Here is a 14,119-nt window from a genome sequence, read left to right on the forward strand (position 1 = left end):
GCGAAGCTTGCCAGATGTGGCTACCTGGTGGGCGATACATGATGATATCATAGGTTGCTAGGCAACCCAGAAGCAGACTGCCTAAATACTAACATTCTTCCCTTTTTCTATAATTAAAAAATGAGGAGCTTGGGCTGCTTCTCATCTAAGACAAGTATATAAATGTAGGTTCATTGGAAGCAGCTCTTCGTTGCCATGCAAGGGGGTAAGAGAGAGGAAAAAAAAATAGCAAAATGCCTCTTTACATAAGAGGAGGAGGGGAACCCCGTGCCCTGGAAAGTTTAGGGTAGAGGATTGCCAGTAGAGAGTTGCCAGCCACACAAGGCAGCAGGTAGGGACTGAGGAGTGCTGGGAGAACCTGGAGCTACTTGTCCTGGGCCTGAAGCACACCATTCCAGCCTTTTGTTAATAATAAGTGAATAATGGATGGAGATTCTCTTCTGGCCACTTCCTGCTGACACTGGGACCACTGTAGGGAGGTCAAAAGGCTGAAATGCTGGCCAACTCCATGAAGAACAGACTGTTTTGATGCTGTCCAGGGTCTGTGAGAACATCCATAGCTGGAGGGAACGTGCAGGTCCAGCTTGATGGAAATCTGTGAGGTCAGACTGGAACACTTGTGGTAGCTGCTTTGGCGCTGTTGTGGATGTAGAAAATACTGGGTCTGGCAGTATACTGGAAAATATATATAGGCAAAAGACAAAGTTAAGTAGGTTATAGAGAAAATTGCTTTAAGTATACATTTAAAACTTTGGGAGAGCAAACGGAGGTGAAAGGTTTGGATCAAAGAGACTTAAACATGGGAACCTCTATTTACCCAATCACTGGCAGTAATTAAAATTTGCTTTGGATCTGTCATCTAAGGAAATTGAGGCCAAGTTTGGTTACAGAGGTGTGTAAGATTAGAGGTCCTTAAAGCAGGCTCTAGGTATAGCAATCTGAAATTTTCTAGAAGACATCCCAGAGGAGAATCTGGAGGAACGAACAAATGGACTATTCCCATTGGGCAGGTAGGAGTCAGTGACCTGTCAAGGCATCCCAAGAGCAAGGTTTGACTCAGTAAAGTAGTATGGTACAATCTGTTCCAACAGCTCATCAGTGTTGGCCAGAGACCAAGGGCACAGTTGCACATAGCAGACACCATTTACCTAGCATTAGGATTTTCGTAGACTTGAGTGAGAGGGGAAGGGAGAGAAACCATGCCAGTAGAGGGAATTGAGGGTTTGGATGTAGGTTGGCGAGAGCAGTAGGAAGCGTTTACACCAACTGGAAGTGGAGACTCACCAATAGGCTGGTATTGGGTGTATGAATGTAGCAATCGGTAGCCAGGAATTGATACCAATCAGAAAGGAAGACTCACCAATCAGCTGGTGTTGGTTGTAGTAATGTAGCAATCAAGTAGCCAGGAAAGGGAAGTCCCAAATCTACAGAAAGGGGAGAAATCCCAAGCTCTGAGATTGGCAATAGGTGCAGTACTTATCTGGAGCCCAATTGACCTGAGAGGTGGATTCAGGTGGATTTCCTGCAGCTTACAAGAATTACTTTTAAGTTTTACAAAGGAGATAAAACTTTAGACATGTTAGCATCACATTTGTAGTTTGCACTGAAATATATATTGTAGAAAAGGCAATAGACATACACATTTATGTTAACAGCATAAGCATTCTTTAAGATGAACTCTGAAAAGGCAGAAGCCTTTCTTGAACTAGAAGGAACAAAAGCTCACTTGATCTTAACTTTTAGTATGATTATACATTATGGAGATTTAAAGGAAATTTAAAATCTTGAGCTTGGAGCCATGGTAGTGGGTGGTATAGTAGAATGTTTTTGCATTAGAGTTAGATTAATAAATCAGAGCTCTATTGATAAAGGTCAAAGCTCTGGACAGTCTATGTAACAGTAGCATAGCAACAGGAGGAAATATTAAACATTTTTACCTATTTAGGATACTTTAAATCACCTTAGACCTTGCAACCTTTTTACCAACCTTAAAACATTTTTTTAGACCCTCAAACATATATAACTTGTGTTTACCAACCTTAGCACACTTTCTTAGACCCTGAAACATTTATAATTTGCATTTACCAACCTTAAAACACTTTCTTGGACCCTGAAACATTTATAACTTGCATTTACCAACCTTAAAACACTTTCTTAGACCCTGAAACATTTATAACTTCTGTTTACCAACCTTAAAACACTCTTTTAGACCCTGAAACATTTATAACTTGTGTTTACCAACCTTAAAACACTTTCTTTGGCCCTCAAACATTTATAACTTGCATTTACCAAACTTAAAACATTTTCTTAGACCTACAAACAACATTTTCCTTAGGCCTTTGTATATGGTTATTTACCCTGAGACATAGGTGAGACTGCTATGAACATTTATTGTTCTTTTGCTAAAGGGATGGTAAAAGCTTACATCTGAGGCCTGTTTCTTGAGTCTGGCAACAAGGCATATTGTGTCTAGGCCTGACAGTAGCAAGTGTAGGACTCAGTCTCCTACATATGAAAAGAACTGAGAAGGCATCTGAAGTCTCCCAAGACAGAAGTTGGCAATATGTCTGTGGGATCCCAGTGTGGGGCCAAAACAGACCTGCAATGTTACCCTGGGCTGGATAAGGGTGGTGGAGGTTGCTGAATCTAGGAGCCATTTGTCCTCCGTCAGGGCAAGGAGCTCAAAGGCTGGAAGTATCTGTAGCTCTTGTGCTGGTTGAGCCTCCGTGGCTGGGCACAGAGGACAAGCGTGCATGGGAGCATTTTGACTTCCGAAGCCAGTGTGCCAGGAGGCAGTGTGTGGCTTATGGAGGCAGCTGCAGGACCAGCATCCTTCCTGGCTGCATTCGAAACAGTCACCTGGCAGAGCCGACTTTTGGCTACTCCCTGGGTGGGATGGGGCATTGTAGACCTCTTGTTTTCTGTGCGGGAATGCTAACAGCCTCAGAGCAGCAGCCAAGGTCTGGAGCATAGTTTTTGCTGTAGATGAGCCTGTTGGGAAGACTCCTGTGTGGTGACTCAGGGACCATTCCAGCTGTTAGTTAAAGATGGCAGTGAGGCCATGTCTGCATCTGTAGGAGTGTAAATTATATTTTTGAACATGTTGAATACCATCTATGAGATGGTGAATTATTAACTTGCATTTGTTAGCCATTAAATATTAGGACTTTAGGTTTTGTCCCTGTTGAGTTAGAGCCTTAAAAGTCATAAACATAGTCCGTTAAAGTGAGAGCATAACAGTTTTTGTATGACTTAGTATATAAAAAGTCCACAGCTTATAAAAGTCTAAGGCTATACTATAGGTTAATAATATTACCATTTTTAGAAAACAAGACCAAGCATATTTTAACCTTTTGATAGTAAAGCTATAGCACAATGATCAAGTTTTAATATAAATAAATAAATGCCTCTAAAGTTAATAGATCTTTATTTAGAGTATAGGTAAAAACTTGTACGTAGTAACCCCTGAGTTATGAATTTTAAAACCAACGGTATAGCAAAACAGTATAAAATTACATTTGAATTTATTATAGCAAACCTATTAGCCAGAAAGCCTAGTAGTGAATCTGGATCATAGACAGCTCATGGCAGGAGAAAGGACATTTATTAATTAAGGAATTGATAAAGACATAGGCAGTTACATGTACATTTTAAATTAGCTTAATTGGAATAGACCTTTATAACTTTGAAATTTTAGCATTATATAAAAATTTTGAACCATGGTTATAAAAACAACTTTGAGTTTATATAAAAATTCATAGCTATTTAAAATGAGACTTGTTGCTTTTAGTCTAAAAGGAGATAAACAGTTATGACTAAGGGAGTCTAATAAATATAAACCCAATGAGCAAATTACATAAATCATTAGGTAAGAATTTATAGCATTTTAAATATATATATATAAAGAGCAGAGTATACAGAAATCAGGAAGAAAAGATTTTTAAAAGCTGGGAAGGGGCTTAGAGCTCAGAAATATTTTGAGAGCCAATGTTTAGAACACACAGCTAGGAGTTTTGCAGGAGTGGGAGAGAGGCAAGTGCGTCTCTACTTTAAAATCAGCATGGTGCTCACCATGTGCCAAGCACAACTGTGGCAGCACAGTGAGACCAGGTGCTTGCTGGTGGGAAGGCTGTCCCAGCCTGGTTTAAAACTCTCTACGCTCATGTGGCATGGCTGATTGGAACTGCACAACTGAAAACCCTCCTCTGCAAGCCAGTCTCTCGCAGCAGGCTCTCAGCGGGAAATTTCAAACATTGCCCTTAGGGTCTGAGGCAGTGGTGCAATTTAAAGTCATCTGTGTGTGCACAGGGTCCCCAGCAATTGCTTAAATAATAGCAGTAGTTGAGAAGCAGGCTGTGTCTGTGTACGAAGTAACAGTTTCAGGGTCTGGTGTGAGCATTTTAGTTTTCCCCAAGCCAATTTTGGCACAGAGTGAGTGTTCGCCTTGTCTTGGGTGCTCAGAGCACGTGACAGGGCACCGAGTCTGAGTGGCTGTGAGCAGAGGGACAGGTGTGTGTGGTAAGGTCAGGGCAGTTGAGAGAAAGTGTAGGTTTTAAGGCATATGTGGTTGAGTGGTGTTTAGGGATAGGTGGAACAGAAGAAAAATCTGTTGGAGGCATCATGGTCCGAGTAAGGGTTCCTGTTGTGACCAGACCAGGTGCTACCAGAAGAGTCCTTCCCGGCCAATGCACCAATGTTAGGACCAATGAAATAATGATGCACACAGTAGATTTTATATGAAAGAGGTTTAGTGGATGGAGATGAAAGAGAGAGCGAGACATGGTAGGGGGAAGAGGAGGGAGCATCCCGACAGAGAAAGGGGAGAGGGCAGGGGAGTGAGAGAGTAAGAGGGCAAGAGAGAGACAAAGTGGCAGGTTGATCCTTTTATGGAGCAACTGAACCACACCTCCCAGGTGTGGCTACCTGGCCGGGGACACATGATGACATCATCGGTTGCTAAGCAACCCAGAAGCAGGCTGCCTAAATACAAACAGTTGTCTCTTTGAAAGCATTACATTTGCTGATACTTAAGGTCATAATGGAATTTAGTCTTGTGAGTAAGAGACGTAATATTCTAAACAGGTATTTTAAAACTAGTGATAGAGACCTCTCTGGATTGTATGCCCCAACAGTAGGACTGCTGGAAACCTCCATTCATTTGAGCATTGGGCCGTTAAGGAACGTGGTCTCATGAGGACTTGTACCAGTGCTGAGAGAGAGAGAGGAAAATTTGATTTGGTTGTTCCCTTACATGTTGCAGACATTCAAACTAGGAAATAAATATAAAAATTGTTCTCAAAATAGAGATCTGCCCTGGCCCATTCTTATAGAAATGTACATAAAGAAAACCCCACCAAATGAACTCACTATCAAAATGTTAAGACAGTGAGAAGTAATGAAGTCTTTCTCGAGTTAGAATCAGCAGAAATTGCAGGGTTCCAGAGACTTCAGACAGTTATTCGATCACTGGAGACACTGAAATTAATGTTAATCTTTGTTGTGAAAAGACCAAACCTCTAAAAAGACTGAGACCATGGTATAAACAGGAGAGGTGTAGAAATGAAACAGTTGTTACTGGAAAGGGAATTTACAGTGTCCAAGGGAGGGAGGGAAGGGGGGGTATGTGTGTAAACATTATCAGTTTAACCCATTGATTAACAGCAGATTTGATAACACTAAAATTAATAAAATAAATCTGAGAAAAAGGTGTAAAGTATAGTATGTGGGAAGAAAAATCAAAACAGTTCAGTTGTAAGGGATAGGGAGTAAGATGAAACATTGCAGCATTCCTTCCATAGGTGTTCCAGGAAGAGAAATACAAACAATGGGATGGATATAATATTCAAAAAGAGAATGGCTGACAGTTAAATTTTGTTTTGATTCCAAATAGTCATAAAAGTCTTGAATCTTTGCATTTTAAAATCATAAACCAATAAGACTGCTTACTCTTAGGAGATTCACAAATGTCTAAGGCACAAGTGAATGCCATTATAAGCAGGTCCTCTCCACCACCTGCCTTTAATGCTGTTGTAACTAGGGCAACTAAAAATGAATGTGACAGGTACTCCCTCCATTCACTTAGTTCTTATTACATACACTCTATTGTAGATGAGGGAACTTAGCTTTCAGAAAGTCACATTAATAATAAAACTGAGCAGGATTTGAGTTGATGTAATCTAAATCCTTATGTAATTTTATCAAACAGCCTCAAAACTAAAACCACTTACCAAATAGTTGACTTTTCTTGCTTGGAACCATTGAATTGCCTTTAGATGGTTCTAGGGATATTTTGGTGAGACTGTAGGATCTAGATGGTATTGACTGTAATGTACGAGCAGAACAAATCTGAGTTGTTAGCAGTGATGTAAATAGGCACAATGTTTTATGGAAAGCATTTTGGCAGCAGGTTTTAAGAGCCATAAAACGATCATACTCTTTGACCTAGTTATTGCCACTTCTGAGAATGCATGAAAGAAACAGTCCAGTATGGAAAAAAAAAAAAAAACTCCAATACCACGTGTTCAGCACAGCCATATCTGTAACCGGGTGCCCGTGCAAACCTAAGTGTTCAACTAGAAGGGAATGATTTGCTGAAAAGTGATGAGATATTTGCTTAACCAATGAACATCAAGTGTCATGTGACAGAGACAAGAAAAACAGTCATCATAAGTTTTAAAAGTAGCACCCAAATTTTATAATAAATTACACCTTTAAAATTTTTAATTTATCTTATGTATGTGGTGTTCTGCTTGCATGTATCTCTGTGTATACAGTAAGTATACACAGTGTGCATACAGTGCCCTTAGAGACCAGAAGGGGTGTTGTCCAATCCCCTGGAACTACAGACAGTTGTGAGCTGCCATGTGGGTTGGTGCTGGCAATGGAACCTGAGTCTGTAGAGTGTAAGAGTAGACAGTTCTCTGAACTACGGAGCCATCTCTCCAGTGCTTCCCCACACCCACCTCCAACACAACACAAATTACATTCTTTACATAAAGTGAAAGGAAATACTTAAATAATTGGATGTGACTTTAATACTTCTCTTTCCTCTACTTTTGAAGACTTTTGTAGCATAGGAGTATATTTCTATTTATGAAAGTGAAGTTCCATGCTGACTTGGGTTTTTGTGGCTTGGACCCCTTGTTGTGGGTTAGCTGCACTGTGATCAGAGCCCATTAGAAGCGTGTAGAGGCAGTCATCTCTGGGTGATCTGGGGTATGCCTCCTTTTCTGGTTGGAGAAACTGTTGGCCAGTACTATGTCTCTCCATGCAGATGACCCATGGTGATCAGTACATTCTGGGAGACAGGACTGAGATCCTGGGAGGCAGAAGGACCTTCCCGTATGTTGACTCTCCTGAAGCTATAACATGCAATTTCCTGGTCCCTGCAAATTAGGTGAATGGGAACAGGGCCAGTCACTTTCCTAGGTGCTCTGAACATTTTTGCACTCATATTACAGCCCTTTGTCCTTTGATGATAGCGATAAGTGCTGCCTCCCCTAGAGTACCTTTCCAAGAGTGAAGCAAACCAAAGAAGTAAGGGAATAAAATGTGCCTCATGTGGTGATTAGAATGGGAATGGCTCCCATGGGTGCATCTGTTAAATACTTGGTCCCCAGTTTCTGAAACTGTTTGGGAAGGATTAGGGGGTGAGGCCTTGTTGACGGAGGTGTGTCGCTGGAAGCCTTGAGGTTTCAGAAGCCCACACCACTCCCAGCTACTCTCACTGACTCCTGACTGTGCCAGGATTTGAGCTCTCAACTACCGTCCCAGCACCTTCCTACCTGCTCGCTGCTGTGCTCCCCACCCTAGTGGGCCTGGGCTCTAATCCTCTGAAACTGTTAACTCCAGTTTAAATGTTTTCTTTTGAAAGTTGCCTTGGTCTATTGTGGTGTTTTGTCTCCACAGTAGAAAAGTAAAGAAAGACACCTTTCCAACAAAACAAGCTGACTAGGACAAGAACAAACTGTTCCAAGTTTTGGGCTCATTGTAGCATTTAGCATTGGGGTGGGCATAAAACTGTTCTGCCCAGGCTGGTGAGAACCTTGGCCATAAAACTTGTGCTCCACATTCCTAGCCCAACTGAGAAAAAGACAGTCTGCTGTTTCCACTCAGAGTTCTGTGTGATCCAAAACTCAGGATGGGTGTTTGAGATGGGAGATAACTGTATTTATTATGTGTGTTTGCCTCTTAGCTTTCATTATCTCTGGGCTAGGAAGGAAGTTATTTGTAATAATGCCTGCTGTCATCAGTTTAGCCTTCAGGTCTGTAGCTTGTTTAAAGTTTCTGACTTTGGCTCATGTTTAACCTAATAGTATATATAAGTCACAAGCTACTCTTCTGGTTCACTTGCAGCTAAACAGTGATTAGTTTGAGGGTTGGTTGCTTGCTGAAAGGTTAGCAGTAGAACATTTCCACTGCGTCCCCTCCGAGTTTCCTCCTGGCCTGGTCCAGAGGAAGTTTACAGAGCACTCAGCTTCTTGGTTCTTGGCGTTAATATTTTAAATCATACAAACAGTTTAAAAGAAGTGACCATTTCCTGTAATGTCCTCTGAGAATAAGTAGAGGGTTCCTACCATATACAAATGTCATTCCCACTCCACTCCACCTCTCTTAACAGTATGGTCACCTGAGATCAGACAGGTGGCCTGGGAGGGAAATTAAGGTAGAAACAGCTGGGGGATGAGGGAGACCTCAGGTAGCTGATGAATACTATGAATAACAGACTTCTTGGGGAGGCAGGCTTCATTGAACAACTCTTTTAATTGAAGGGGACAAAGGCTATTTAAACCTTTGGCAGGTGGGTATAGGCTTCCAATGTGAGTGTATATCATTGGCTGGGAATGCCTTATTTGCCTGAAGAGGAATTCCAGGTGCTTATTGGACATGACCTTGTAAGGAGAGAGGAAGTTTAACCTGTAACCTGGCTGCCTGGCTACATGACCACCTCAAGGGTGGCAAAGGTGGGGGCCCATAAGGCTGTATGTGCTGGGACATATAGGCCCAGGGCAGGGGAGGGAGTGGTCCTCACTTCCCCTACTCTCAAGACAAGATTTCTGGAGTTGGGCATGACTCAGCCCCACTCCTGCTCTGAACAGGTTCTTACCCATTTTACCTGTCCTTGGCCCCACATACAGATGCCACACAGCTGTAGACACCTATCCTAAGCAATAGGTGGCTGTGGAGAACTAGGTGTTGATATTTAACACAATCATTTAACACAATGACTGAAAATGAGAAGCAGTGGACTTTTCAAGGAACTAGAGCATGACTTGCTTCATCTTCTGGGCTTACAGTTCAATGAAAGCGTCTCCAGAATGGCTTGAATCAGTCAAGGAGAAGGTCTTTTACTCCTTGTTGAAGATGGCAGATGGCTCTTGGGGAATGACCAAGCCCATACAAGCATAAGGACCTTCATTCATATCTCCAGTACCCACATAAAAAGCTGGGCATGGCAACATTCATCTATAATCTGAGTACTGAGTAGACGGAGATGGGTGATCCCTGGCTAGATCAGCTTGCAGACTAGCCAGCCTAGCCAAATCCAAAGCTTCAGCTTCAATGAGAGACTCTGTCTCATAAAAGTAAGCTGGAGAGCAACTGAGGAAAACACCCAAAGTCTCCCTTCAAGCCTACATAGGCGCGCGCGCGCACACACACACACACACACACACACACACACACGACAGAGAAGCCCCCATATAGAAGTTCAGTGTATCGTATGCATCCATCCCTTTACATTAATAGGGGCGTGAGATGCAGGTCAGGGCCTTGTCTTGTCAAAGATACTCTGTTCTACACCTTTGTGCTTTGTATCTAGTTGCTTAGCGACTCCTGATTGCCTAAGAGTGAGTACCCCCTTTCTGCTTCAAGTGTGCACATCATTCTTTCTAGCCATTTCTGCCGACAATCGTAAGTATTTACTGGTGCTTACTAACCTTTTAAAACCAGGTGTCCCCTTTAAGTTATTTTTTTAAAGGAATGATTTCATATTATTGTTTTCATAGTCAATGCCTTTATATTTTGTTGTTCACACCTCTTCCCCCAGCTTTACTCACACTGCCTTTCCCCCTTACTGGTTCCCCTTTTCCCCAAATAGTTCCCCATTCTACTTTCATATAACATATATTCTGCTGCCCTTTCCTGCTCCCCCAAGGTCTCAAAGTCCGGCTTATTTCACTTAACAGAACGATCTCTAAGTCTATCCATTTTCCTATGAATTCCATAATTTTTTTCATTACAGAAAATAATGGCACATTACAGAAAATATGGCACATTTGTACCACATTTTCTTTACCCATTCATCTCTTGTTGGATATTTAGACTGGTTCTGGATTTTTTTTTTTTTTTTTTAGCTGTTGTGAATAAGGCAGCAATAAAAATGGGTATTCAAGTATCTCTATAGTTCTTATGATTGATTTCAAGTTTATCAGGTGTCTGCCCGGGAGTGATGTGAATGACTTATACAGTAGTTCTTTTTTCGTTTTTTGAACTCTCCACACTGCCTGTGCCAGTTCACATTCCCCTCAACAGTGTGCAAGAGCTCTTCCCTCCTCATACCATGACCAGCACTTGTCTTTGTTTAGGCTTTGATTTTTTTTTTTTTTTTTCAGGTAGAGTCATAATAAGAAACCTAGCTGGCCTCAAATTTATGTTATTCTTCATGCTTCTGCCTTCAAGTGCTGGGTGAAGCAGGCACCACCAATCTCAGCTTGTTTTCTTAATAATAATCATTATGACTGCGGTGTGATAGAATCCAGAAGCAGTTTCAATTTACGTTTCCCTGATAGCTGAATATATTGAACACTTTTTAAAATGTGTATTGGTCATTTTTTTAGAAGTCTCTGCTGTTTATTAGCCCATTGATCAGTTAGATTATTTGATGTTTCATTTTTGCAGTTCCATATATATTCTAGATATGAATCCCCTGTCTGATATGTAGTCTACAACAATTTCTTCTTCCAGAAAAGCCACTATTTAAAGGCAGAGAATCTCAACCCTCAAACATAATTTGAGGACTCAGTAGTTTCAGGCAGCACATAGGTGCAGATGGGCTATTAGGAGTCTGCAAGCCCATACGTAGCTTGTTGAGTACATGATTGAATCATTGAAATCCTCTGTGACCTCTCCCAAACTATTAGGATTGGAGACTTCTGAGTATTTTACAAGTAGTAAGAGCTTAACAAGAGAAAAAGATGTCATATAGAAGGCTAGCTGAGTTCACACACCACCCTTAGAGGAGAGAAAAAAAAACACATAGGAAGTTAGCTGAGCTCACACATTGTTCTTATGGAAGATGTTACATAGAAAAAGGCTAGCTGAGATCACACTGTCCTTATGCGAGATGATGACATCACATAGAAGGCTAGCTGAGTCACACTCCTCTTATGGAAAAAGATGATGTCAAATAGAAAGCTAGCTGAGTCACACACCATTCTTATGGGAAAACATGACATCACCTAGAAAGGTAGTAAGCTCACACACTACTTACGAGAGAAGATAATGTTGCATAGAAAGCTACCCGAGTCATACTTTCTTCCTATTGGAGAAGATGATGTCATGTAGAAGGCTAGCCGAGCTCACACACTGTTCTTACTGGAGAAGATGACGTCACATAGAAGGCTAGCCGAGCTCACACACTGTTCTTACTGGAGAAGATGACGTCACATAGAAGGCTAGCTGAGCTCACACACTGTTCTTACTGGAGAAGATGATGTCACATAAGAAGGCTCGCTGAGCTCACACACTGTTCTTACTGGAGATGATGTCACATGGAAAGCTAGCTGAGTCACATACTGTTCTTATAGAAGATGACTGCTTTTACTTCACTTCCTAGGCTGTTTCTATAACTGATTTTTTTTTTCAGTATTGCCTATCAGGACACCCAACTTTACCGTGCAATGTGCTCAAATTCAAATCTACCACTATTATGTTGGACTGCGGACTGGACATGACTTCCACCCTCAATTTTCTTCCTTTGCCTCTGGTTCAAAGGTATGTACTGATGCATCCTGAGATAAAATGAGCTTTAGTTCCCTGAAAAATGGGACCCATTAGTATAAACATTACTGATAGCTTGTGTTGTCTCATACATTTGCTGTATCCCCTTAAAACTGTTCTATCAAAATAATTTCCTTTGGTTGTGTTGGTGGAAAGTGCTCTATTGATTTATTGATTGACTTCTTTATTCCAGCTTCTTTTGGGCCTCTGTAAAATGTTTCTGCAACTGCTCAGTGCAACTGAGGTCATGTATATTTCATCTGTCTTCCTAATTCATGTAAGAGCTAAAAAATGACTAACTGATGAGCCCCAGAATTGAATTTTAGGATCATTTAACTGCCTTTTCAGGGACTTGACAGAGTAGATGCTGACATTTCTTTTCTGTCCATTGTTTTTATATTATTCAATTTTAGATTGTGTGTATGTATGTGTGTATGTATGAATCTTTGTATCTCCAAATTCCATGTCTTAAGTCACCTAGATTGCCTTGATCCTGCAAGTAGCATTGTAGTCACTAAACTAAGATTTTAAGAAATTGTCTTCTCAGCTTGCTTCTACTTAAAGCAGTTTGTAAGAAAAGTAACTTTTAGAATCAGATATGCTCAAGGTAGAAAAAACAAAAAACGACAACCACATATAAGAGATGACATGGAAAAGCTATCTGAAACAAATTTAGGAGCTTAAAAGAATAGCAACCTGAGTAAATATTTCAGTCCTTTCTGAAGACACTACCAAGTACAGTGAGTATTCACAATGATAACCCCATGAACCATCCAGAGAAATCATAATCAACTATTGGTTTTTTTCCTGAAGTAAAAGATGTAACAAAGGACTATCAGGACAAGGTCACAGGCAATTTCAGCTTATATTTTATGCAAAGTTGGTGGGATTCACTTGTAACTACACTCAGCACTTTAAATACAAGTATTATCCAAAACTGGAGGAAGATGGTATTTTCACAGCTAACAGACTACTTTTTTATTTAAAGAGCTGGGTGTGAAGCAGAAAGACACACATGGCATATACTCACTCATAAGTTGATATTAGACATATAATATGGAATAAACATTCTAAAATCTATACTCCTAAAGAAGCTAAACAAGAAGGAGGACCCTAGAGAAGATGCTCCATCCTCATTCAGAAGGGCCAACAGGACATTCAGAAGTGGAAACAGGACAGGACAGGACAGGACAGGAGCCTACCACAGAAGGCCTCTGAAAGACTCTACCCTGCAAAGTATCAAAGCAGATACTGAGACTCATAGCCAAACTTCGGGCAGAGTGCAGGGAATCTTATGAAAGAAGGGGGAGATAGAAAGACCTGGAAGGGACAGGAGTTCCACAAGGAGACCAACAGAGCCAAAAAATCTGGACCCAGGGGCCCCTGCAGAGACCAGTAACCCAACCAAGGACCATGAATGGAGAGGACCTAAAACACATGCTCAGATGTAGCCCATAGACTCAGTCTCCAAGTGGGTACCCTAGTAAGGAGAACAGGGGCCATCTCTGGCTGAGCTCAAGTGGCCCACTCTTTGATCACCTTCCCCTGAGGGGTGCAGCCTTGCCAGGCCACAGAGGAAGACAATGCAGCCAGTCCTGATGAGACCTGATAGGCTAGGGTCAGATAGAAGGGGAGGAGGACCTCCCCTATCAGTGGCCTAGGATAGAGGCATAGGGGGAGAAGAGGGAGTGATGGTGGGACTGGAAGGAGATGAGGGAGGGGGCTACAACTGGGATACAAAGTGAATAAATAATAAATAAAGTACAAAAATACTAAAAAATAAAAAATAAAGAGCTGGTGTAAGGAGGGAGGGTTTGCGGGAGGGTTCACTGTGCCCCCTTTGCCTTTTAATAACTATTTGGGTTTTCTACCTCACTTCAGACTGTTTAGTTCCCTAATAAAAAGACACAGAGACCTTTTAGATTTAAATAAGCATTAAAACACCATAACTGGACAAGTATCTACCTTCTAAGCTATTTTACTATTTCCCAGCTACACACCCGAAGTTATTTGCCATAATTGTCCCTACATGGACTGCTTCTGTTCCATCTGGCTAGCCCTCATGGCCACGTGCTCGTGGTTCATTCTGTCCCATGGCAAGTTCCTCCTCTCCAGTTTC

The 14,119-nt window shown here is 41.4% G+C and overlaps 1 protein-coding gene and 1 long non-coding RNA gene across 3 annotated transcripts in view; one reads left to right on the forward strand and one right to left on the reverse strand.

The window, feature by feature from the left end:
- Positions 1 to 14,119, forward strand: part of Ints9 (integrator complex subunit 9) — a 92,998-nt gene that overhangs the window by 19,910 nt on the left and 58,969 nt on the right. The window contains exons 2-3 of one of the 2 annotated variants that reach the window (XM_060391331.1): positions 9,821 to 9,912; positions 11,867 to 11,994. In XM_060391331.1, coding sequence (XP_060247314.1) covers positions 11,930 to 11,994 — 65 coding nt within the window. In that variant the 5' untranslated portion in view covers positions 9,821 to 9,912; positions 11,867 to 11,929. The remainder of the gene's footprint in view (positions 1 to 9,820; positions 9,913 to 11,866; positions 11,995 to 14,119) is intronic. The other variant, XM_021654400.2, reaches the window with a different exon arrangement.
- LOC132656492 (uncharacterized) overlaps positions 626 to 14,119 on the reverse strand; it is a 78,791-nt gene continuing 65,297 nt past the window's right edge. Inside the window, exons 2-3 of the long non-coding RNA XR_009594240.1 lie at positions 1,361 to 1,424; positions 626 to 675 (exon numbers count right to left, since the gene is read on the reverse strand). This is a non-coding gene — a long non-coding RNA (uncharacterized LOC132656492). The remainder of the gene's footprint in view (positions 676 to 1,360; positions 1,425 to 14,119) is intronic.

Source organism: Meriones unguiculatus, chromosome 9 (assembly GCF_030254825.1).
Source record: "Meriones unguiculatus strain TT.TT164.6M chromosome 9, Bangor_MerUng_6.1, whole genome shotgun sequence".
NCBI lineage: Eukaryota > Metazoa > Chordata > Mammalia > Rodentia > Muridae > Meriones > Meriones unguiculatus.